The sequence below is a fragment of the Muntiacus reevesi genome, chromosome 5 (assembly GCF_963930625.1).
Source record: "Muntiacus reevesi chromosome 5, mMunRee1.1, whole genome shotgun sequence".
NCBI lineage: Eukaryota > Metazoa > Chordata > Mammalia > Artiodactyla > Cervidae > Muntiacus > Muntiacus reevesi.
The window spans coordinates 12543668-12570702 of record NC_089253.1 but is presented as its reverse complement, the minus strand read 5'-3'; the positions used below and the strand labels follow the sequence as shown (position 1 = coordinate 12570702).

General features: G+C 45.7%; 1 protein-coding gene across 2 annotated transcripts in view; it reads right to left on the bottom strand.

Moving 5' to 3' along the window:
* The window catches only part of RAB30 (RAB30, member RAS oncogene family), a 101481-nt gene that overhangs the window by 12910 nt on the left and 61536 nt on the right, over positions 1–27035 (bottom strand). For both annotated transcript variants that reach the window (XM_065936983.1, XM_065936982.1), the window contains 3 exons: positions 14956–15056; positions 10427–10510; positions 1394–1577 (listed from right to left, as the gene is read on the bottom strand). In XM_065936983.1, the coding sequence (XP_065793055.1) occupies positions 1394–1577; positions 10427–10510; positions 14956–15048 (361 nt within the window). In that variant the 5' untranslated portion in view covers positions 15049–15056. The remainder of the gene's footprint in view (positions 1–1393; positions 1578–10426; positions 10511–14955; positions 15057–27035) is intronic.

The following is a 27035-nucleotide window of genomic DNA, read 5'->3' as shown; positions in this document are numbered from 1 at the left end:
CGATTCCTCGCACATGTACACCAGCGATAATGCTTTAATCTATAATGTGTTTGTTTAACTTACTGTTAACCATGATTTTTAACTTAATATTTCTGAGAGTCTCTATCAGATTTCCAAAATTTTGGGTCTTTCTAGAACATACAACAATGTTACTTCTTAGGAAGAAAAAAATATTTTTTCTGGCCACATCACATGGTGTGCAGGACCTTAGTTTCCCGACAAGACATCAACGAGAGATCAAAGCTGTGCCCCCTGTAGTGGAACCATGGCATCCCAACTGGACCACCACAGAATTCCCAGGAAGGAAACATTTTAACAACCACATGTTATTAACATTTTTCCATGACCAGTAGAGGATTTTTAATAATCTGGTCCATTTCACTGCAGTTCCATTTATAACAGGTGTATTTGCCATCACAAAAAAACCATGGATTATTTTCTGTTTTCCCCTCATACTAAATAGAGGTTCTACCCTCCTGTAAGATGAATTAAACTGCAGAATTTCCCTTAAAGGATTCTTTCTGAAAATTAGAATTTCTCAGATCAGTATAAACATAAGAAGGGGAAAAAAGTTACGCAATACTCATTTTTCAAGCAAAACACAATTGCTTCAATAATGAATTCCTTATCAACTAAGATATATCTTGCTTCTAGATCAGCAGTTTCCATGGCCTAGTTTTTTTTAATGCTTAGTAGTAGTAGTGTTAGTTGCTCAGTCATGCCTGACTTTTTGCGACCCCATGGACTGTACCCCTCCAGGCTCCTCTGTCCATGAGATTCTCCAGGCAAGAATACTGGAGTGGGTTGCCATGCCCTTCTCCAGAGGATCTTCCCGACCCAGAAATCAAACCTGGGTCTCCTGCACTGCAGGCAGATTCCTTACCATATGAGCTATAGGGAAGTTCCTTTTTTAATGCTTTTAGCAGCCCATATAACTTTCATGGCAATCCACCTTCTTCTAGAAACTTGGCTGATAGGAAAATCAATCAGCAGTATTCTCTACTTTTCTAAATCATCACCGTGGGATAGACTCTATTTCATTTTCTCTTCAACTGCATTCAGAAGAACTGAATGCTGACTATGTGAATTACAGAGCTGTAGACAGTGGTCTCCAACCTTTCTGGCACCAGGGACCAGTTTCATGGAAGACAATTTTTCCATGGGCGGAGTAGGGGGATGGTTTCAGGATGATTCAAGCTCATTACATTTATTGTGCACTTTAGTTCTAACCTAATGCTGCTGCTGATCTCACATGAGGTACTGGTCCGCGGCCCAGAGGCTGGGGACCCCTGTTGAAGACTATTCTTGGAAGGTGCCAAGGCACAAGCCTTATGTGATTGTAACTTCTCTGATGCTCACCAATCAATTTCCCTCCTCATCAGTCCTTACTTACCCACTAGCACAGTGATGACCTTGTTGCTAGCATATTGCTCTATCTCCCGCAGCCACTCAGGAAGGCAACGGAAGGATTCCTCACAGGTTATGTCATAGGTAAGGATCAAGGCATTGGCGCTTCGGTAATAACTCTGGGTGATGGACCGAAATCTCTCTTGACCTGCTGTGTCCCAGATCTGAAGCTGTAAAGGCATAAAAGAAGGATCAGGTTGGCGAAGTAAAGAAGAAAGCAAGCCTTGCCTTCTCGTTGTTGGTGTTTAGTCGCTCAATCACGTTCGACTCTTTGCGACCATGTGGACTGCGGCACGCCAGGCTCCCCTGTCCTTCACTGTCTCCTGGAGTTTGCTCAGACTCACGTCCATTGAATCGCTGATGCTATCTAACCATCTTATCATCTGCCACTCCCTCTCCCTTATCAGGGTCTTTTCCTATGAATCGGCTCTTCGCATCAGGTGGCCAAGGTATTGGAGTTTCAGCTTCTGCATCAGTCTTTCCAATGAACCCCCTTCATGGATCACAGCCTTGTCATGGTGAAGGGGCTTGTGTAATTCAATGAAGCCATGAGTCATGCCGTGCAGGGCCACCCAAGGTGGACGGGTCATAGTAAGGAGTTCTGACAAAACATGGTTCACTGGAGGAGGAAATGCCAACCCACTCCAGTGTGCTTCCAGTGCGTAGAAATGGAAACACCTTCACCCAAATAAGTTCATGGCTATTTTTTGCTGTAAGAGAAAGGCATCTATAGTTTTTAAAAAATTCGTTGGGTGAGTCTGGTTAAAGAGAGGGATTCGCTTTGCTTTTTCTTTGTTAAAGTTTTTGAGTTTCCCCTTTATTCTTTTTTTTTAAAGGCATTCAGATTATTTTCGTACAATTTCATTTAAAAGGTGAAATTAGGGTATTTACAATCTACTGAACTTTTATTATAAGCCTGTTTCCCATAAGAACTGCTATTTTTTAAAATTTATTTCTTTTTAATTGAAGGATAATTACAATACTGTGTTGGTTTCTGCCATATAAGAACTGCTATTTTTATCCATAGATTCTTCATTGCTAATATATTTAATTTTCCCTTTTGTTCATTTTCTAAATCAGAAAGTATATTCCTAGGTCTTGTTAAAGGTTTACACTCTTAGAACATATTTCAAATGCTCTCATTTTTGTTTTGAGCAATTCCCTCAATTCTTTATTTAAAAAAAAGCAAAACTAGACAACCAAACTGTCGAGCATTTACATGCTGAGCTCTATTGTAAGTACTCTACACATAATAACTCATTTACTCCTCACGAGAGCTCTATGAGGTAGGTAAATACTATTCCTGTATCATTTCTCATGTGAGGAAACTGAGGCACAGAGAGACTAATTAACTTGCCCAGCGTCTCACAGTCAATTTGTCCTAGAGCTGATTCAACCATGCAGTGTGGTCTGAGTCCTTGCTCTTTTCTTTATTGGCCATGCCAAGTGGCCTGTGGAATCCTAGTTCCCTGACCAGGTACTGAACTCACACTTCTGCACTGGATGCGTAGAGTCTCAACCCCTGGACCGCCAGGAAGTCCCAGAGTCTCTGCCCTTCATCACAATGCCCTAGAACAAAAGTCGGGAGCCAGGGCAAGGTGTCACTCTGTGATTGCTGGCATTTCAGTCAACAACTGGAGAGGGGGGAAAAAATCCATTCACATGACTATATTAAGGTATTATCTTTGTTAATGAAAACAGGATCAATGCCATGGCAGACAAGGAAAATAATTTCCCTCCACCACCTGTAAGCCCTCTGTTCTTTGGCAAGTCACCTAATCTCCTTTGGCTTCTGCGTTTTCTTTATTAAGAGGTTAATAACATGCAAACCTGCTGAAGTCATTTACCAGTCTGAAGACCTCATAACTGATGGTTCTAAAAACAAAGAAGGCAAAACACCTCTCACTTCAACCTGAATTTCCCTGCACAGAGCAGACTTCTGAGAGAGAAACCTCCCCAGAGAGACTGCTGAGTGCAGAACAAATCCGAGGCCTTGAGAAATGACACTGACAGTAATCTTCCCTTCTCACTGCATCGATTTCACGTGTCACAAGGCGCAACCACCCCATTAACAGAACACCATTTCCTCAGGGAAGACTTCTGAAACCTTCAGATTAGGCCAGGTTCCCCATCTCCATCCCCAAATTATCTCAACTCTAACCAAGCCTATAATTTTCTATCAAACACACACACTTTGGGGGGGGGGGGCTACACTGGGGCTTGGTTGCTACTTGCAGGATTTCTCTAGTTGCGATGAGCAGGGACTGCTCTCCAGTTGCATTGTATGAGCTTCACTGTGCGGTGGTTTCTTTCCCTGTGGCCCGTGAGCTCTAGAGTACAGGCTCAGGAGCTGTGGTGCCCGGGCTTAGCTGTTCCCGCAGCATGTGGGATCTTCCCGGACCAGGGATCGAACCCGTGTCCCCTGCATTGGCAGGCAGATTCTTCACCACTGGACCAGCAGGGAAGTCCCACCCGACACACTTGAATCACTTATGCATTCGTAATAACGTGTTCCATAACCATCTTTCTCACTAGCTGGAAAGTTTCATGAGGGGGGAATTTGGGGTCCATTTTCCCCTCAGTTATCCCCTACAGTGTCTGGAAAACAGTAAATGTTCAAATAATTACTCATGATCTCCTCTCATCCTTACAACAAATCCTAGTGAGGTAGGTGAGTTTATGCCTCCCTTTCATTAGCAGGTAACTCACAAGGCTGGGACTCAGACTCCATACTCTGCGCCCCAGGAGAGGACTCCGGCCACACACCACGCTGCTCTGCCGCCAGAGGCTGATTTAGACGTCCAACTGCACCCAGAGACGCCGAGGCAGTCGGTGTCACCCTCTGCTCAGATCAGCTTCGCTGAGAAGACTGAGAGTGACCAGTGGTCCCTGCCACCAAAGCCAGGCACAAAGGCTCTCCTTTGATCTGAAGTCACAGCTGCCCTTTGATGATGTACATGAAAGCCTGTGTGTGCTGAAGGCGACCATACAGATGTTACAGCTTTTGCCAGGACAAAAGCTACTTCTCTTCTCTGTCTCAAACCTAGCGACATGGTTCCCCTCTCCAGGCTGTGTCTTAGAACAAAAGACTATTATCTTAATGCCACAGTGAACCTTGAAAAACACTTGTGATTGGATTTAATACTGCTGATCATTAGACATCAGTATGTTCTCATGACAGGCACATCCTGAGAACAGCTCTGAGAATTAAAACCACTGAAATATTTCCCAGAAAAGTGATTAGATATCTTGGCTGAGATGCAGGCTGCTTTCCCAAAGGGGGCTTCCTCTTTTTAGCCTTATGGTTAATTTCTGAGGAGATCCATATTCCACTGCCTTTATTACTCAACTTGTTTTCACTAGTCTCTCTGCAATTTGTTTGCTCTTTTTCAGCATCTACAGATCATAAATAGATGCAGAGCATTGTGCTAAACACAGCGAAAATACAAAGATAAATAAAACATGATCCCTGATATCAAAATGCTCATAGTAAAGGAGGATGAATACACAGTTGACTAACTATGATAAGATAGGCATGCATGCTAAGTTGCTTCAGTCATGTCTGCCTCTTTGCAACCCTATGAACTGTAGCCCACCAGGCTCCTTGGTTCATGGAATTCTCCAGGTCAGAATACGAGAGTGGGTTGTCATGCCCTTCTCCAGGAGACCTTCCCGATCCAGGGACTGAACCCACGTCTCTTACATCTCCTGCACTTGCAGGCAGATTCTTCACCACTAGCATCACTTGGGAAGCCCATGGTAAGATATGAGATGTTCTATCCAAGAAGGGCCAGCAGGAGAGTGTCTCCTGGTATGGGACTTATTATGTCCATCAACACGTTCTCAATACCCCTGCCTGGGGTTTCTAACCACTCTCACCTGCAGCACGAGGCTGTGCTATTGTCCACTCTCTTCTTTGCACTATCATTCACACCTCTGTTACCTCACTGCTACAAAAATGTACCACAGGGACTTCCCGAGTGGCCCAGAGCTTAAGATTCTGCACTTCCACTGCAGGGAGCGCAGGTTCAAACCCTGATCAGGGAACTGAGATCCCATACGCCATGTGGCACAACCAAAAAAATAATAGTATTGCAATCCACTGTGTCCCCTTGTAAGACTGAGTTCTCTGAGGGTGAAGGCTGTCTCTTATTTAACCATATACTCCAGGGCCACACATAAAACAGTCTGTGGTTCATGGTGGACACATTGAAGTGATGGCTAACTGAATGACCTGAGGATGGTGGAATCACAAAGCGAGGATGGTGGAATCACAAAGCAAGGATGGACTCACTCTGCTTAAATCATTAACAGGGAGTTAAAGAGGGTTTCACAGATGAAATGTTTCTGAAAGATGACAGGAAGTTACCAGGGAAGAAAGACGCTTTACCATACCACAGTGCTTGGTACAAAACATTCACTCTGACACAGGATGGCTGGATGAAGGAAAGGATGGACAGATAGTTCAAAGATCAAACACATGTGCATACTCCCAAGACTTTCCTATCTACGCAATGCATACCTGATGAGAGGAAAATCCAGCAAATCTTCTATTTCTATTATAACTAATCTCTTAAGGTTAAAATGTCATAGACTGAGCTTAGAGTTTTGCTTAATACTCATTAATTTATGACAGACTAAAAGAAGTTAATGGATTAAGAGAAAATTCTATATAGGTTTTAATTATATTTTCTACCCAAGGTCACCTTCATAATCAGACTGCTTTAAAAGAAGAGCCTCTTCTTTAACTTTGCCTCCACTGATTTGACTCTAAGCCTCAATAACTACGGGCTTCCCTGGCGGCTCAGACAATAAAGAATCTGCCTGCAATGCAGGAGATCTGGGTTCGATCCCTGGGTGAGGAAGATCCCCTGGAGAAGGGGAATGGCAACTCACTCCAGTATTCTTGCCTGGAGAATTCCATGGACAGAGAGGAGCCTGGTGAGCTACAGTCCATGGGGTAGCTTGCAAAGAGTCGGACACAAATGAGTGACTAACACTTCCACTTTCTTCACTTAATAGCTATGAGAGTCCTTCTAATACCGTTGATTAGCTGCCTGTGATCCTGGGAGCCATCCTAGAAAGAAAGGGACTTGTAGGGAAGGCTGAGAGTGGACGGTGAGCAGTCAGGAGAAAACCTAGCATTCAGGTCTTGCCCTGCCTCTCACCAGGTGGGTGATTCTGTGCAAACCAGCAGTGGATTCTCTTTCCACGGGCTCTCCGGGGTGCTGGGAAAGCCTACAGACTCCCAGCAAAAAGTCACTAAACTCTGACTAAGAAGAGGTACTCGGTACATGTTAAACAACACTGACAATAATAAGAAAATAACTGTTTCCTCGGTGAGAGGCGGGCTGCTCTCCTCCTGTGTCCATGTTCATGAGACCCTTGGATCACTGTGGTTGAAGAGGGTCATTTTCTGTCTTGATTCTACATATATGGCTAGATTCACAGGCAAAGATTCATTAAAACTGGATTTGGGAGATGAGCCAACTCTCACTTCTCACAGATGAACAACCAGAGGCCTGAAGTGACGATAGAAACGGGAACTGTGCTGTGATCCAAAGATGAGTAAGACATAAACCTTCTTCTCGGGGAGCCTGTGGTAGATTCAGATGCTATAAAAAGATGGATCTTTAGCTGAGTATAATAAGTACTTGAAAATGAGGTTATGGTTCACAGAAAGTGGAATAAATGTAATAACTAAACTTGGGAATTGAGGAAAGAAAAATAAGCCTGTTCCTTATCAATGGGGACCATTTCTTTATTCACTGCTTTCTATTCCCAGGACCTGGCATATGGAAGGTGCAAACCTTTCTGGTCAAAGGAATGAACTCATACATATATATGGATATAAATGAGAAAACCAAATATCTGGAAATAAAATGCCTAGTGAACTTAACCCAGCTCCTTGGGATGGCAGCCAGCTCCCTCTGCTGGAACAAGAGAGAACTACACACGGCTCTTCCAGCCACTGCCTCTCGAGTGCACACTCCTGGCTCCCTCCTCTGCCCACAGCCTAGCTCCTTCTCTCCACCTCAATGCACTGGTTCTCTGAACTTTCCAGTGGACACCCACATGGAGTCCACATACTGTTTTCCAGAGGGCCCAGCTCTCCATCACTATTGTATCTGGTGTAGACGTCTGCAGTAACGAACCCCTCTGAGGAGTCAGGACTGAAGAGCCACTGGGAAAGTTTCTGTCCCCCACTCAGGAGCCTCATCCTAAACACAGCTGTGGGCCTGCGGCATGCTGTCACAGCACCCTGGAGCTTCTCTGTCCTTCCTGAGGCATCCAAAGGCAGGACTGCAGGCACCCGTGGGAGAAGGATGCAAGGGGCACGGACTCACCTTAGGATGCTGAGGTTGGGGTATGAGGTTGGGGTAAGAGGATGGGATGCTGAGGTTGGGGTGCTGAGGTTGGGGTAAGAGGTTGGGGTGCTGAGGTTGGGGTGCTGAGGTTGAGGTATGAGGTTGGGATGCTGAGGTTGGGGTATGAGGTTGGGGTATGAAGTTGGGGTGCTGAGGTTTGGATGCTGAGGTTGGGGTGCTGAGATTGGGATGCTGAGGTTGGGTATGAGGTTGGGGTGCTGAGGTTGGGGTGCTGAGGTTGGGATGCTGAGGTTGGGGTATGCGGTTGGGGTGCTGAGGTTGGGGTATGAGGTTGGGATGCTGAGCTTGCAGTATGCGGTTGGGGTGCTGAGATTGGGGTATGCGGTTGGGGTGCTGAGGTTAGGGTATGAGATTGCGGTATGAGGTTGGGGTGCTGAGGTTGGGGTATGTGGTTGGGGTGCTGAGGTTGTGGTATGAGGTTGGGATGCTGAGGCTGGGGTATGAGGTTGGGGTGCTAAGGTTGAGGTATGAGGTTGGAGTGCTGAGGTTGGGGTATGAGGTTGGGGTGCTGAGGTTGGGGTATGTGGTTGGGGTGCTGAGGTTGTGGTATGAGGTTGGGATGCTGAGGCTGGGGTATGAGGTTGGGGTGCTAAGGTTGAGGTATGAGGTTGGAGTGCTGAGGTTGGGTATGAGGCTGGGGTGCTAAGGTTGAGGTATGAGGTTGGAGTGCTGAGGTTGGGGTATGAGGTTGGGATGCTGAGGTTGGGTATGAGGCTGGGGTGCTAAGGTTGAGGTGCTGAGGATGGGGTATGAAGTTGGGGTATGAGGTTGGGGTGCTAAGGTTGAGGTATGAGGTTGGGATGCTGAGGTTGGGGTATGCGGTTGGGGTGCTGAGGTTGGGGTATGAGGTTGGGATGCTGAGATTGCGGTATGAGGTTGGGGTGCTGAGGTTGGGGTATGCGGTTGGGGTGCTGAGGTTGTGGTATGAGGTTGGGATGCTGAGGCTGGGGTATGAGGTTGGGGTGCTGAGGTTGAGGTATGAGGTTGGGATGCTGAGGTTGGGGTATGCGGTTGGGGTGCTGAGGTTGGGGTATGAGGTTGGGATGCTGAGATTGCGGTATGAGGTTGGGGTGCTGAGGTTGGGGTATGCGGTTGGGGTGCTGAGGTTGTGGTATGAGGTTGGGATGCTGAGGCTGGGGTATGAGGTTGGGGTGCTAAGGTTGAGGTATGAGGTTGGGGTATGAGGTTGGGATGCTGAAGTTGGGGTATGAGGTTGGGGTGCTAAGGTTGAGGTATGAGGTTGGGGTATGAGGTTGGGATGCTGAGGTTGGGGTATGAGGCTGGGGTGCTAAGGTTGAGGTGCTGAGGATGGGGCATGAAGTTGGGGTATGAGGTTGGGGTGCTGAGGTTGGGGGTATGAGGTTGGGATGCTGAGGCTGGGGTATGAGGTTGGGATGCTGAGGTTGGGTATGAGGTTGGGGTGCTGAGGTTGAGGTGCTGAAGTTGGGGTCTGGCTGGAACTCTGATGCCACAGTGCTCACTGTACTGTTGATCCCAGGATCATCCCTTCTTTCCACGGCACTCAGCTCTGAAAGGTCTGACTGTGGAATCTCACTCACTCTGATGGACATAGCGCCAAAGATAGTACCTCTACCCTCCTTCCAAGTAACTTAGTCTTACCGCACATTTCTTTCCACTATCTCCCTCTTTCCTTGCTCCAAGGTAATGGCTTATTATGCCTGCCTTCACCCCAGGGAGGCGATGGGGCTCACTGGCTCATATAAAACCAATTCATATCCCACCTACCTCCCTTGCTAACTGTGTAATCGTGGATAAATAAATCACTGGACCTCTCTAAAAAATACAAAATGAAGATAATTTAGCACTTACCTCACAGGGTTTACAATAAGGATTGAGTTAAATGTAAAAGAAGGCAGCAGAGGGATCAACACATATTAGGCATTTGAAAAATACTCCCTCCCTTTTCTTGTTACTGAACCTACTGTACCTCTTTCAGGTACCAAACTGCCCAGAGGCCACAGAGCAGGGGTAGGACCCTTCCCGGACCCCTAATTTAGTATTTCTCGCTTATCAGGGGTTATGGTAGGGTGGGAGACAGAATAATTCTAATAAATGATTCATACGACGGAATGATGAATGTAGAAATCAGCAGGCTCTTTAATGAGGCTGCGATTAAGAAAGAAGTAGGGAATTCCCTGGTAGTCCAGTGGTTAGGACTCCGTGCTTTCACTGCCGAGGGCCCAGATTCGATCTGTGGTCGGGGAACTAAGATCCTGCAGTGTGCAATGGAAAGAAAGGAGGGAGGGAGAAGCAGGGAGGCAGAGACAGAGAAAAAGAAAGAAAGAAGTACCTAGGTGTTAAGAGCCCAACTCAAGAGATTCCCAAAAGAAATTTCTTCCTTGTTTTTACATCTCATCCGACATGACAAGAGCAGGACAAACTGGCCTTAGCTCTTATCTTGCTGTCTTCTGATCTGTAAACATGTCACCCTCAACCCCTTCCTGCCCCTATGAAGAGAACAGACGAACTCTGTCTGGAAATCAGCTGTCATGGCTGAGTATGTCATTTTCAATGTGGGTTTCCACTAGGTGATTTAATAAATGTTATGAAAACAACTGCTTCTTCTTACATAGCACAATGAAAGCCTTATTGGACATTTAGCATCTTACCTTTACTTTTTCACCATTAATCTCCACTGTCTTAATCATAAAATCAACTCCAATTGTGGCTCCTTGTCCTGGGGGGAAAAGACCCTAAAGCAGAAATAATAGAAAATAACAATAAGCAAACCTTTCAATTAAATGAAGTCCTCCCCCACCCCACTGCCAGCCCCTTCCTTTGGCTGAGTTAACTGACCAAAGAGAGAACTCTGGTTAGTGCCATGGGAACCCTATTTAATTTATCTTTGCGTGTATGATTTGAGGGAGGAGAAAGGAGGATGAATGGGGGAGAAAGACATGTTGAAAGAAGAAGGAAGGGGAAACAGGGACCAAGAAAGGAGGAAGCAGACAGAGAGGGAAGGAAGAGAACTGGGAAAGGACGGGGGAATTAACTCCAAAGAATGAAACAAAAATCAGACACAAGGATAAGACTCAGGAACATGGAGCCGTAGGGATGAAACTGGCATGGTTAGGGTGAGGGCAAAATGGATAGGTGCTGTAAAAGATAAGATCCAGGAAGACTACAACTGGGTGTTAGCCTAGGGCATGAACAGCCACGGGTGTGAGCCACCAAGATGAAGAAACAAGTGAGAAATCAACACAAGAATCATGAAGGAGACAGTGATGCTCTGAATTTCCCTCTCCCCTGAGAGAGATAACTATTTCCTCCATATAGATACAACTACATGAGATCAGGGCCAGCGACCCTGGGACAGCGACTGAAAAAGATAAATTCATCCAAGGGGACAGAATAGTAGAAATAGCACCAGACCAAGAGGCAGCAAGCAGCCTAAGGAGCTCAGGGTGACCTCAGGCAAACCAGTCCCTCTCTGGTCTAACGTAAGTACTTCAAAACAAAGCTTTACATCAGATTGGAAGCTGAACTAAAAAGGTATGATTTTAGTAAAACTACATGTATACTGTAATTTACTGTTACATAATATTTCCCATAAGCTTTAGAGAGGAAGTTGGAGGGAAGGAATTCTATCAAGAAAAAACCCTCCACGTAGTTTCTCTTCCCTCTTCACATTCACACTCCAGAAATTTTCAGAAATTAAAATAAAATGGACTTTATTAGCTCTGGGAGCTAAGATTGGGGGCATCATTAGTTAAGTCTATTCCCTAATAAAAGAGGTCTTTAATTAAAGTCTGAACTTGAAAGACTGAGCATCAAACCGACAGCAAATGTTCCACTGCACGTCTGCAAACCATGTAAATATAAACACTCATAACTACTTACAAATATTGAATCAATTTTCTTCTATTTTGGTTTGGCTCAAACACAAGGCTGCCAAGCTTCAAGTTTATAGCTCCAGCTGTTTTGCAGTGGAACAAATGCCAAAAAATAAAACAAACCCTTCCCGATGTCTCCCTCATCATTTCATTCCCCAATTCCTCATGCCTCAAAAACAGCTGAATCCAATCCTTTTTTAACTGTCAACTAAATAACAAAACCAAACATATTCCTGTCTATGAAATATAAACTCTAGGAGGGGTGGAGTTGAGGAACCAAGAGAGGTGTAAAGTAAACAGAAAAGAAAAACTAAGGGGTGGTGGGCTTACTGGCTGGGCTTCCTTCATAGCTCAGCTGGTAAAGAATCCTCCTGCAATGAAGAAAACCCTGGTGTGATTCCTGGGTTGGGAAAGATCCGCTGGAGAAGGGATAGGCTACCCACTCCAATATTCTTGGGCTTCCCTTGTGGCTCAGCTGGTAAAGAATCCGCCTGTAATGTGGGAGACCTGGGTTCGGTCCCTGGGTTGGGAAGATCCCCTGAAGAAGGGAAAGGCTACCCACTCCAGTATTCTGGCCTGAAGAATTCCATGGACTGTATAGTCCATAGGATCACAAAGAGTCTGCTAAATATAACTGTTTAAAAATGGAAACATTTCTGGACTTCCCTGGTGTTCCAGTAGTTTAGACTCCAAGCTTCCACTGCAGGGGCACAGGTTCGATCCCTGGTAAGGAAACGAAGATCCCACATGCCTAGTGGTATGACCAAAAAAGGGGTGGGGAGGTATTTTTACTCCTAATGATGAGAATTAGGCTTTTAAATAAGAAAGGCCAGAATCCTATGGTCTACGAGGAGAGAACATGCAGAAGGTAAAAATGATCGAGCTGTGAGCTAGAAGATCTAGCTTCTCATCCCAGCCTTGCCACTAACATGATACGAGATTGCTAATAAGTCATTTCATTCCTCTAGACCTCAGGGTTTTTTTAACCTATAAAATGAGAAGAGTGGGCTGAAAAATTTCTAAGGGAACTTTCAGTAATAAGACAAGGTCAAGGGAATTTTCGATAAAGGGGCTGCAAACTTCTCTACATCTCTGCAGTCTCATCCACTTGCTAAAAGCAGAAAAGATTACTAACGTTAGGTGGAAGTAAAACCAGTTGGAGTTTCAAATATTATGCCATGGCGGCTGACTGAACCCAGAAGCCAGTAAGTTTGTCATTTTTTATTTTACCAGACCATGGTTTAGGAGGTTTTCCCAGTGGCTTGGTGGTAAAGAATCCTCCTGCAACACAGGAGAAGCAGGAAATGCGGGATTGATCCCTGGGTGGGGAAGATCCTCTGGAAAAGGGAAGGGCAACCCACTCCAGTATTCTTGGTGGAGAATCCCAGAAACAGAGGAGCCTGGTGGGCTACAGTCCATAGGGCTGCAAAGAGTCGGACACAACTGAAGCAGCTTAGCACCACACACATACCTGGCTTACTAACAAGTTCTCTTCAGTGTTCATTATCCTGGGAAAAACCTCACATTTCCAAAGATTACTCAAACAGCCCTCCAGCTGTTTGTGTTATCCAATCTGCCTCTTCGGTTTTCCATAGAACCACAGGCTCTCAGAGCTGGAAGGGGCCTTGGGGATCAAAGGAAAGCAGGGAGGCTGGGCAGGGCTCCCAGGTGAGCCGGGGCAGACTTGGGATGAAGGTCCAGGTCTTCTCAAGCCAGTGTACCCTCCCCATCATCAAACTGCCCTCTGCCTTAGACAGGAGAGCTATTCTCAACTTCCCCACTAGCACTTGATGACAATGCAAGATGTCGTCGTGCATGACAAATCCTGAAAATGATGCCACTCATCATTTTCCAGGAAAACACAAAAGAAGGTCAATCTCAGAATGATTTCCCACCCATTTATGGGTAAAATCAGGTATATAATCTCTGGCAATAATTCTCAAAAGGGCAGCCCCCCAAAGGGCACTTGTACTGAGAACAAAAGACTCAACCCAGAGGGAACATCTAATATGGTTCAAATGCTCCTTCATTGTTCTCATTTCATGCTCATGGAGTAGGTTAGAAAAATCAGCATATTTGGTTCTAAACCAAAATGATTCAGTCTGTTTTCTGGGAGGAACTGACAGGGCATCAGCAGGGAGCTTGAGTGGTTTAATTTGAATTTGAGTTGTTAAAAAGTTAACATGTGAGTTTAACTTGATGTCCAGACTCATTTCCACTTAATTATTATTGGTTTTCATTTGTATTATTATTAACGAGTAATCTGGGTGGTTTTTTTTAATCCAATAAGGTATTTTTGATGGGTTTCCCAGTGGCTCAGTGGTAAAAGAATCCGCCTGCCAAGCAGGAAACATGGGTTCGACTCCTGGATTGTGAAGACTCCCTGGAGAAGTAAATGGCAACCAACTCTAATATTCTTGTCTGGAAAAACCCATGGACAGAGCCTGGAGGTCTGTGGTCCATGGGGTCGCAAAGAGTTGGACATGACTTAGTGATTAAACCACAACAAAGGTATTTTTGATACTGAAGACTGACAGCAAAACCACTCACCCCTTTCACCAGAGGAAGCCATGGGAGGCTTAGGAGGGCTGGTGGTAACTCACTGAGCCTGCTCCCTGGGGAGGGTTTAAATGCTCTAGCCTATACAAACTATTACATATAAAACAAATAAGCTGTGTGGATCTTTTACACAACACAGGGAATACAGCCAATATTTTATAACTCTAATGGAGTATAACCTTTTAAAAAGGGTGAATCACTATACTGCACACCTATAACATATAATATTGCTCACCAACTATACCTCAATTTAAAAAAATCAAAACAAAAGGAAAGAAAAGAGCAAAGGGTATTTCACAGAGGAAGGAGTGGTCGTGTTCACCACTGCTGAGATTTCAAATAAGATGGAAAATTTTAAATGTCAAAAGCAAACCTTCTAGTTTAGGCTATAGAGCTGGTACACTTGGAAAGGGCTTGTTAAGAACTAGCAGCCAAGAGGCCGGGGTGGGTACCGCTCATCCATCCTATTAGGCTCCCCTAACCCTGTAGGCCCTGGTGCCTCAGCAATAAAGAATCCGCCTGCCAAGCAGGAGACTGGAGTTCGATCCCCGGGTCGGGAAGATCCCCTAGAGGAGGGCATGGCAACCCCCTCCAGTTTCCTTGCCTGGAGAATCCCACGGACAGAGGAGCCTGGCGGGCTGCAGCCCCGGGGGTTGCAAGAGTCAGACACGACTCAGGGACTAACCCACCACCTGCGGCTCCGCAGGCCACACAGAGAAAGCCGACCCAGACCCCAGAGTTCTTACCTGAGTGAACCGTCGGACTAGGCACGTCTTCCCCACACCAGCATTGCCGATTAAAACAATTTTAAACAGGAAATCATAATCTTCCATACTCATTTACACAGCTGCAAGGCAAACACAGGGAGTGAGATGGGCCTGGTCAGACTTGCCCACAGAGCTCAAGCTGCTCCAGCCCGTCTCCCCGGGAAGCTCGGGGCTGACTCATCGGAGGAGCAGCGCTCCCTCCCGTGACCCTGCCCCCGAGAGAGGAACACAGGTGTGTGGTCACAGACGGCCTTTATCCCTTCCTGGTCCCCTCAACCACAGGCGCCCTTTCACCCGGTAACCTTTACTCTGCCAAGCAGTCGGGTCGCAGGTCGCTCCTGTGGTCAGCTGTTTTCTTTCAGCTGCAAAAAGGAGATTATGAACCTCTGCGCAGACAAGCTGGGGGTGCAAGGAAGCAGCGAACCGGAGCCCATGCAAAACTGAAAGGTGGTTTACGTAGATGCTGTGAGTGCCTCTGGGAGGAAGGGCTAGAGACTGGGAGTCTGAATGAAGGGAGGAAGCTTTCAGTCTCTTGCAAGTCCTGGGGGACCTGGGGTCCTGCTGGGGGGAGATGCTGCCATCTTCCCCTCAACCACCATCCTGCTGCTATTCACCTCCTGCCAGCCATGTGGGTGCTACAGCACCTCTCAAAGTGCCGACCTTCCATTCCCCTGGGCTACGTACCAGTATTTCCTCTGCCGGGGAAGCCCTCCTGCTCATTCACTGTGTGTGTGTGTGTGTGTGTTCATATTACAAATGTTTATTGATTACTTGCCACTGTACGGAATCAAGTTTATATAAAAAACAATCCCCGCCTTAACCTTTTTATGTTTGGAAGTTAGTCCTTTAGGGACTGATGGAAGCATCTCTTTCTCTCCGAGTTTTCTGCTCATCTTCCCCAAATAAACACGTTCACCGTTCCTCTGTCCTAAAACTTCATACCATTCTTTGTTCTAATGTCTGCCTCATCTTTGAGGGAACGGATGACGTCTTTCAGCTCTATTTTCCTAGCCCATGGGACAGAGTTACACTTAGTCATATCTACTCTGTAGCATTAAATAATTAACTAATGAGCCTATGGCTGAAGTAAAGGTCTTAGTTTCTCAACTGTGCTAAAAAGGCTACCCGCTTTGTCTCCTTCAGAGAACTGTTGTGAAAACTTAAAGGAAAAAAAGAAGACCATGTAAAACAGCCTTGGTACCCATAAAACCCCATCCTGGTAAAAACAACTCAGTACCTACTATAGCACTGTGGCTCAGAAGTAGGGAATCTGCCTGCCAAGCAAGAGATGCGAGTTTGATCCCTGGGTCGGGAAGATCCCCTGGAGAAGGGAATGGCAGCCCACTCCTGTCTTCCTGCCTGGAAAATCCCATGGACAGAGGAGCCTGGCGGGCTACAGTCCGTGGGGTTGCAAAAGAGTCAGACAAGGCTGAGCGACTAAACACTAAAAAACAGTCATCCTATAAGAAATACAGAGGTGAAATAGTCTCTGCCCTGGAGATCAACATGAGAAAAGCTACAGAACAATAGCGAAATTAGTCACCATTCAAGAAACCAGGAGCAGAGCCTATTTCACAAGGTGAAGGATGAACAAGCCTGGCGGACCAACTCTGGAGGGAACGGTAAAGGAGGGTCCGTGAGTGCAGGGGCCAGGGGGCCTGGGGGTTCGGGGCAGCCCTGGGTGACGCCCACCTGCCCCGGAGCTCCGAGGGCTGAGGGCTGCAGGAATGGAGGGAGAGGCCACTGCGAAGCGACTGCGAAGGGGCCAGGGGAGTTCCAGGTGCACAAGGGTAACTTCTATGTGGATTCCAGCAATCCTCGGAAAGATGACTGACAGCCAAGCCAACATGCAGGTCTCTGTTCCCTGGGACAGCGGAGGAAAAGTATCTCTCTGGCAAGAATCTGGGTCCACAAATGGTCACTCAACTCACCATATGTCAGGCACCATACTTGGCGCTTTATGTCTGTTTCCATTTCTTTTTACAAGTCTATGAGGCGGGTGTTTTATGTGACCTAGTTTACAGGTGAGTCAAGTGAGGGTAGTCCAAACATAAAGACAACACCCAGGCTTCAAGTCCACCAAAACATACATGCCACCAAAAGGAGCCTCCCCTGTCTCCTCCTCTCACCAAGTTCTACTGGGCTTCTTTATTTATATCTGTCTCACGTTCCAAGAGCATCCCTTAGCACACGCGTGCATGTGCATACACGACTGTGAGCAGCATGAAAGCAGGGAAGCGTCTGTCTGGTTGAGCCCTGATCCTAGCTCCTCCGTATCATCATCATTGCTGTCACTCTTGTCTTCACCACTACCATCATCATCACCATCACCTCATTCTATCTATATTATTAACTCATTTAATCCTCACAACACTCCTATCAGGTAGACACTACTAACATCCTAACTTGACAGATGGGGACACTGAAGCACAGGTTAAGAAGTCATTAAGGTCCCACTTAAAGAGCTGATGGAGTTGAAAGTCAAACCCAGAGAGCCTGGGTCCAGCACCTACAATGCCCGAAGCACCACCCTAGAGTGTCTTTCTCAAAGCCCAGCTCATACTAGCAACTTCAGAAAAATCTGACAAATTGAATGACGAGGGCAAGACTCAATAAATGTGATTTTCCTTTTCTTTTCCCCTCTAGGTTCAAATCTGAAATTCTTTCTACCACACTGGAGCAGTTTAGATAAGAATCAAGATCAGACTCCAGTTAAAAACACAAGGGTTAAAACTCAATAAAGCTGTTAAAAGCGAAAAAAAAAAATCTCAGGGTTAGGTGCAAGGAGAGCAGGAAGATCTGTGGCCGTGTGACTCACACACAGACCACAACTCACACTTCCTAAGTCAATGAAAAGAGAATGTGGCCCTGGGTCAGGTGCTTTTTCTGTGCTCAGATCATTTGCAACACATTGATTTCTCCATCTTGGACAGAGGTCAAAGAAACAAAGCAGAAGATCAAGACGGGAATGTCCAAAAATAAAGGGCTGAGACACAGGGCTCCTAAGAGAAGGTCAGCAGAGCCCAAATTATGCACCTTCAGGGAAAGAAGGTGAAGTTACTTGGCCAGAGTCATGCTCACAGTCAAGCCGCAGGCAGTGACCACGTGGAGCCAGCCACAGACTAAAAGTGAAGGTCCCGCCTCTTTCTGTAAGAAATAACTTCAGTGCTCCATTGAGTGGTTGTGGTTGTTTTTTTTTTAAATAAACCTCTGAGAGGGAAAGTGTTTGGTCCCTTTAAACATGCAGACTGCCCATGGTGAACACTGGCCTGTAAACTCCTGGGGACTGGCTGTGGTTACCGTTTCATTTTTAACAGAAAACATACCGCTGGGTGAAAAGCTCACAAGACTGTCTGGAAACTGCGTTCTGAGGAAGTCTTCCTGTTTGGGAAGTAACAGAACAGCCCAGGCATCACCAACCACCGCGTGGTGACACAGCGTCCCGGGAGGGGGAATCCACTCAGACGTTGTCAGTTACACACCGTCCCCAAAACTGACAACAAAAGTCACACTTTGGAGCAAACACATCGAAAGATATGCCACTGGCCAAGCACAATTCTAGGAATTATATGTTCTATTATTGTTAGTAATAGCTGACACTTATTCGATGATTCTCTTGTTAAAATTTTTAAAAACTTGTTCTTGACAGTGCTGGGTCTTTGGTGCTGCAGGCAGGCTTTCTCGAGTTGCGGCAAGCGGGGGCTACTCTCCAGTTGCAGTGCGCAGGCTGCTCATTGCAGTGGCTTCTCTTGTAATTCAGCATTTCTGGCTCCTGCTGTCTGATCATTCAGTCGCGTTCGACTCTTTGTGACCCCATGGACCGTAGCCTGCCAGGCTCCTCTGTCCATGGGATTTCCCAGGCAAGAATACTGCAATTGGTTGCCATTTTCTTCTCTTCAATGTTTCTTACATGCCAGGTATTCTTCTACATGTATTTGCTCATTTACTCCTCACAACGTATGTGCATTCTAAGTCGCTCCACTCTGTACAACCCCATGGACTGTAGCCCGCCAGGCTCTTCTGTCCATGGGATTCTCCAGGCAAGAATACTGGAGTGGGTTGCCGTGCCTTCTCCTTGGGGACCTTCCCAACCCAGGGAACAAACCTGGTTCTCCATTGCAGGCACATTCTTTACCACTAGCGCCACCTGGGACGTCCCACAACGTATGAGGTAGGTACTATTGTGACCATCCCTAACTTTCTGTTGTTCAGTCACTCAGTCTTGTCCAACTCTCTGCAATGCCATGGACTGCAGCACGCCAGGCTTCCCTGTCCTTCACCGTCTCCTGGAGTTTGCTCAAACTCATGTCCATTCAGTTGGTGATGCCATTCAACCATCTCGTCCTCTGTTGCCCCCTTCTCCTCCCACCTTCAATCTTTCCCAGCATCAGGGTCCTTTTCAGTGAGTCAGCTCTTCGAATCAGGTGGCCAAAGTATTGGAGCTTCAGCTTCAGCATCTGTCCTTCCAGTGAATGTGCAGGGTTTATTTCCTTTAGGATTGACTGGTTGGATCTCCTCGCAGTTCCAGGGACTCTCAAGAGTCTTCTCCAACACCACAGTTCAAAAGCATCAATTCTTCAGTGCTCAGTCTTCTTGATGGTCCAATTCTCACATCCAAACATGACTAGTAGAAAAACCATAGGTTTGACTAGATGGACCTTTGTCGGCAAACTAGCATCTCTGCTTTTTAACATGTTGTCTAGGTTGGTCAAAGTTTTTCTTCCAAGGAGCAAGCGTCTTTTAATTTCATGGCTGCAGTCACCATCTGCAGTAAGTTTGCAGCCCAAGAAAATAAAGTCTGTCACTGTTTTTATTGTTTCCCCATCTATTTGCCATGAAGTGATGGAACCAGATGCCATGATCTTAATTTTTTGAATGCTGAGTTTTAAGCCAGCTTTTTCACTCTCGTCTTTCAAGAGGCTCTTTAGTTCCTCTTCACTTTCTGCCAAAAGAGTGGTGTCATCTGTGTATCTGAGGTTATTGATATTTCTCCCAGCAATCTTGATTCTACCTTGCGCTTCACCCAGCTCAGCATTTCTCAAGATGCACTCTTCATATAAGTTAAATAAGCAGCGTGACAATATACAGCCTTGACATACTCCTTTCCCAATTTGGAACCAGTCTGTTGCTCCATGTCCAGTTCTAGCTGTTGCTTCTTGACCTGCATACAGGTTTCACAGGAGGCAAGTAAGGTGGTCTGGTATTCCCATCTCTTTAAGAATTTTCCACAGTTTGCTGTGAAACACACCATCAAAGGCTTTAGCAGAGTCAATGAAGCAGATGTTTTTCTGGAACTCTCTTGCTTTTTCTATGATTCAACAGATGTTAGCAATTTGATCTCTGGTTCCTCTGCCTTTTCTAACTGAGGCACAGAGTGGCTATTCTAAAGTCATGCAGTTAGTTAGTCTTAAGACCAGGACTCAAAGCCAGATGCAACTAACTCCTAATTTCAGCTCCTTCTGAAGCAGAATGCTGCTGCCCTCTGCCTGGTGGTAGACAGCACTGCTGTAACTGTCATGAGGACTGGAAGCTAAGCTGAAGGGACCCCGAGGCCTCTCTGAACTGCAGTGTTCTGGAACCTCCCTGCTCTGGGAGCAGCACACCCCACTGAAAGGGCCTCACTCTGACGCCAGTCACACAAGCATAGCTCCACCCTCCATGCCCAGGTCTCTTTTCATAGCTGGAGCCAGACTTTCGCCAGCAAACCACATCCACCATCCAGTTTGTCCTGTAACCAAGTGTCGGCACATGGGATATAAACAGGAACACTGCTCAGATAAACAAGTCAAGCCTCAAATACCGTAAATACCGCAATAGCTCAAAGTAAGTGGATACGTACATAAAATTCAAAAAAGGAAAAACAGATGAGGGAAAAAAAAAAATGAGTTTAAAAAAGATAAGGAGGGGCTTCCCTGGTGGCTCCATGGGAAAGAATTCCCCTGCCAGTGCAGGAGACATGGGTTCGATCCCTGGTTGGGGAAGATCTCACATGCCTCAGAGCAACTAAACCTGAGGGCCACAACTATTGAGTCTGTGCTCAAGAGTTGGGGACCCACAACTACTGAGCCCATCTGCTGCAACTACTGAAGCCGGGCATGCCCTAGAGGCCATGCTCCACAACAAGAGAAGGCCCTGCAATGAGAAGCCCACGTACTGCAACCAGAGAGTAGCCTCCACTCTCTGCAACTAGAAAAAAGCCCACGCAGCAATTAAGAACCACCACAATCAAAAACAAATAAATAAATAAATCATGCTGAAATATATATTTTTAAAAAGATAAAGAAACAAGATGTACTGTGAAAAGCTTAAAAGGAAAAAAAAAACATTCTAAGCAATGTGATTTTGGCAACATAAAAGCACTTATCAAAGTGACCTTTTCAAAAAACAAAACAAACTGTATTCACTGCTGTACATCAGAACATTCTCCCCCTGCTCTTTTGGGCTCAGCACAACCAATAAAAGTCAAGGCTTCCAGTGAACACAGGGCCAGATCCCTGCCCCGCCTTCTGTCCCCCAGCCCCCGACAAAGAAAATGGTATTTGGGGGACTTGTCCTTGTTCAAAAGCTGTATGTCTCATGCAGGTCCTTCTCCTGCTCAAGGTCTCAACCTTGCTCTATAAACCGAGGGTGTGGGTGAACAGGAGCCGTGGCCCCTCCCCAGGGGAGCCCCTCCCCAGCACTGCACGTGCCGCCCCTTCGCTAACCCAAAAAGGCAGCATGAGTGTTCCAGGAAAGCGAGAGACCTGGGTCAGCCAAAGAGCTGTGTAAAGTTCCCTCATCCATAAAGCGGGGATTTATGAGGCTTCCCTGGCGGCTCAGTGGTAAAGAATCTGCCTGCCAAGCAGGAGATGTGGGTTCAATCCCTGGGCCCAGCAGATTTCTCTGGAGAAGGAAATGGCAACCCACTCCAGTATTTCTGCCTGGAGAATTCCAAGGACAGAGGAGCCTGGAGGGTTACAGTCCATGGGGTCGCAAAGAGTCGGACACAACTTAGTGACTAAACAACAACATTAGAACCTATATCACTGAGTTGCAAATCAGGAAATAAACAGAAAAGCAGTATGTAAATAAATATACAATAATCAAATGTTTTCAAAAGTATAATCATCAAACTTTAAAAAAAAATAATCAAACTTTTAAAAATCCCTAACCCTCAGTCAAGAGTCATATATACTGATTGCAGAGCATATAGTCAAACAAGAAGGAAAGAAAGTCTTTAGGGAAAATCTCTTTCCCTACCCACACCCACCCTGGGGACAGTACAGTTAATAATTTGTTCTACAGTCTTTTAGCTTTTTTAATATATATATTCTCACATCAATGTGTTTATTTTTTAATGTACAGATTTTTAAAACAAAAACAGAATCACAATATTATACAAACTCTTTTTTATTTTCTACAGAGGGCTTGGAGAAGGAAATGGCAACCCACTCCACTATTCTTGCCTGCAAAATCCTATGGACGGAGGAGCCTGGCGGGCTACGTACACTTCATAGGGTTACAAAGAGTTAGATACGACTGAGTGACTTACACACTGAGGGCTATTTTTCCAAAACCTCAAATCAGAACTCATGGTCTGCAAATAGAACAGACACCCGGAAGGCCCATCAGCATTCACTCAACATTTGCTCCTATGACCCTAAAAACGCAGGAAGGGGGGGGGGGGGGGCGGACAGTGACATAACTTCGAGAAACACTAAATACTATAACCCAGGGCTGGAGACTTAAAAGGTTCTGAAAACTTTTCTACAATGAAGAAAACTGGTTAACTGTTTAATCCAGGATTTACCAAACATGATTTTAGCTGAAAAATCTAAGATTAATACCTTTTACTATCCCTTGCCACTTGGACTCCATGAAACTTGAGTGTGGTAAATGCTATTTTCTAGCATTTGAAATCAGGGCTATTCAGATAGGGTTTTAGAAAGAGGGATGGAGGGAGGGAGGAGGGAAGGATGGGAGGGAAGTTGGAAGGAGGTACAGACTCAGTTAAATTTCAATTTCAGATAGCAACAAATAAACTGCAGTATGTTTGCTCTAAATATTACATGGGACATATGAATAATTTTTAGTAGATAAGTATAACCCCAATATTGCATAGAACATACTTTATATTGTTACTATAAAGTTATTAGTTGTTTATCTGAAATTCAAATTTAACCAGGCTGCCGCCGCCAAGTCACTTCAGTCGTGTTCGACTCTGTGCAACCCCATGGATGGCAGCCCACCAGGCTACCCCATCCCTGGAATTCTCCAGGCAAGAACACTGGAGTGGGTTGCCATTTCCTTCTCCAATGCACGAAAGTGAAAAGTGAAAGTGAAGTCGCTCAGTCATGTCCGACTCTTAGCGACCCCAGGGACTGCAGCCTACCAGGCTCCTCCATCCATGGGATTTTCCAGGCAAGAGTACTGGAGTGGGGTCCCCTTGCCTTCTCCGTTTAACCGGGCATCCTACACTTTATCTAGCAATTCCTACCCTGGGAAAAATTGGACTCATCAGGTCTAGGAGAAACAGAGAGATCCTGAACACAGCCCCAGCAGTGGAGGAAGATGGGTAGGGCCCGAGAAACAAGATAGGAGACTGATGAATCCAAAACCACCAAATGAGGACTAGAAAAGGGCAACCAGTGACATCTGAAGAAAGTATTACTGAGCTGGGGCTCTCCGGTCTGGGCCGGGCTGCAGGGGCTGCGTGCAGACAGACACACAGGGCTGAGAAAGTGGTTCTCCCCCTCCTGGACAATCAGGGGGCACTGCGGACTCTCCTCCAAGTTTATCTCCACACGTGCCCTGTCTGCGGCAGGTTGCTGTGCCCTACATGTCAACGGCTCCTCCCGTCTGCTCTTAAAGACAAGGACCACACTTCAACAGGGTACTCATGTCTGCATACTCCCCTGGCGGTGTTCATGAAGCGTACGTCGAACTGGAAGGGCTTGATCTGTCTTTTGCTCTAACAAGCTTCTGTCTCAGGAAGCTCATTATTGCTTAATTACGAGAAGGCAATTACTAAACATTACTATAATCAAGCACTGCAAGCTCACTTGCTTTACATCAGCTGCTAATTTCAGGTTATTGCAAGTTAATTATTCTCCCCGGCCAGGGATGGCAAACACCCACCTGTGCCGTGGCTGCTTCTCATTCATCGGGCCATAATCTCCGGCATCTTTGTCACGGCCCTTTACAGTTGACCAAATGCTTTCACAGACATGATCTAATCTGGACCTCTCCACAAGAACTGGTTCTTATCATTCATTATGCTGGTGAGGAAACCAAGGGTTTAAGTGATTCACCCTAAGTCACACGCTGGTGAGTTGCAAGGTGACCTCTGTATCCCACGCACCTCAAACTTCTCCCCTTGTGGGAACACCCTCTGTTTTCCCAGGTTCCTGGGTATTTGGACCATGATTTGAACACTTAATTATATGCCAGGAACTCTTCTGTTTCCATACATAATCTTATTTAACCTTTTCAATAGCCTCACTAAGTAGGCATTATTATTCCTATTCCACAGATAAAGAAATTGAGGTTCAGAGTGGTTAACTTATTTGTTTAAAATTACACAGCTAATGAGCTAAAGTGCCAGGATTCAAAACCCATGTTTTTCTGTGAAAAAAATTAAGCTGGAATCCTGTCTCACTCCTCTAACTGAAATAAATTCCAGATGGATTAGAGATTTGGATCTTTAAAAATGAAAACATGCAAGTGCTAGAAGAAAGCATGATATACATAAATACAGAAATCTTAAAGTGAGGAAGGTTTTCTAAGAATTGCACAAACTCAAAGCCATTAAGTAAAGATATTGACCCATCTGACTAATTTTTAAAAATTCTGCATCATAAAACAAAGATGAACTAAAATATCTGAAATGCATGTAACTAAGGGCTAATTTCCTATAAATCAATAGGAAAAGATGAATAACCCAATAGAAAAAAAGGGTAAAAGACATGAGGAGACAGTTTATCAGATGAAATTAAAATGGTACTTACATTAAAAAAAAAAATCAGCCTCGCTCATGAGTAAATTCAAACTATAATGGATTTATAAATTATAATTTATGATGAAAACTACAATGAATTTGTAATCAGAGGCCATTTTTCATATCACACTGGCAACGTTCACTCTGTATTGGACAGAGTATAGAGAAATGGGGCACCTGTATACTGCTGGTGGGAGGCAAACCAATGCAATTTCTACGGAAGGCTATACTGACTGAAAACTAAAAAGACTATTATACTCCCTCTGATTCAACAATTCTACTTCGAGGAATTTATCCTGCACGGATACTAATACATATGTGCAAAGACACACGGGGTGGGATATATTACAACACTGTTTATAATAGCAAATATGAAATCAGCCTAACTCCATCAGCAGCAAAATAGTTGTACAGACTGTGAAAACTATACATCAATATTCCACGCAGTCTGCAAAATACATTAAGTGAAAGAAGCAAGGTGGAGAAGAGTGTGCGTAGTGTGAAAAGCTGCTGCTGCGCTCACTTGCTGAGTCGTGTCTGATTCTTTGCAACCCCATGGACTGTAGCCCGCCAGGCTCCTCTGTCCATGGGATTTTCCCAGCAAGGATACTGGAGTGATTCTCCACTTCCTCCCCCAGGGGATCTTCCTGACTCAGGGATCAAACCCGTCTCTCCAGAGTCTCCTGCACTGCAGATTCTTTACCACTGAGCCACTGCGGAAGCCCGTAGTTTGAACAGAGGGCACATAATTAATTAACTGCATCTGCATGTGTTCCCAGGTGACACTAGAGGTAAAGAGTCTGCCTGTAATGTAGGAGGCGTAAGAGACGGTGGGTTCAATCCCTGAAGATCCCCTGCAGGAGGGCAGGGCAACCCACTCCAGTATTCCCGCCTGGAGAATCCCAGGTACAGAGAAGCCTGGCAGGCTACAGTCCACAGGGTCGCAGAGTCGGACATGACTGAAGCCGACTTAACACAGCCCAGCACATCTGCAGAAACATCTCCAGAAAAACTACAGAAGAAAACTAGTACAGTGTCTGCTTTTGGAGAGACTGTAGTATCTAGCTCTTTTTGGGAAAGAAGATAACCTCCAACTCTTAATAAATTAGAGGGACTTCCCTGATGGTCCAGTAGCTAAGACTCCACAGTCCCAAGGCAGGGGGCCCAGGTTTGATTCCCGGTCAGGGAACTAGATCCCATTTGCTGTAACTAAGACCCAGTGCAGCCAAATAAATATTAAAAAAAAAAAAAAAAAATTATCCTCTGCCCTTTCATTCAGTCTTACAATAGTGCTTAAAAGACAAGGTAGCTATCCTAACACAGGGAAAGGGGCCCTTTTAAAAATGTCTATTGGAGGTGCTCTGTCTGTCTCTTTCTGTTTTCTCTTCGCCCTGCAGCACCCCTTACTGTAACAGAGACCCTTTAAGGCATGTCCCACCCAGCTTCTGGAGTTGCCTTTTCCAGCTTGTGGTGTATATTAAACCACGTCTTTCTACATGGCGGGCTCATTCTTTCACGCCAAATTCCTTTAAAACCAAGTATCCATCATGTGTGTGACGGCCAAATCCAACGGGGAGAACGATAGGCTACTTGTGTCCCTAATAAAAACAAAACTCTTGCCCACGAGGCTCGTGTACTGCTGCTCAGAAACTGCTATCACTGGGCTCTGACACAGAGCCTTCCTGAGGAAGCAGGGGGAACCTGTCTTCTTCTCCCCATGTTACAGAAATGGGCTTTGAAAGGACGAAGAGTGACTTGCCTCAAGCTGCACAGCCTGCAAGCCACAGTCAGAAGAGACACCTGGGTCCCCTGATTCTAAGTCAGAGCTGCTGTCAGGGCAAATAAAGTCCACAAATATAAATCCTACTGGGCAAGGCTGGGGCCTAACCACCAGGGAGGCCGGCAGGGACCCGTGGACGGGAGGAGGTCAAAAGCAGCCCTGGGTTTGCTTGTGTTTCCAGCTGGGGAGGGGTATTATGAACCCAATAAAAGGGAGGAAAAAGAGAAAAAAAAGCAGCCTCTGAGATTTCTTTTTGGGCGGGGGGGTGCTGCTCCAGGACTTCTTAGAAGCATGCAGGCTGTT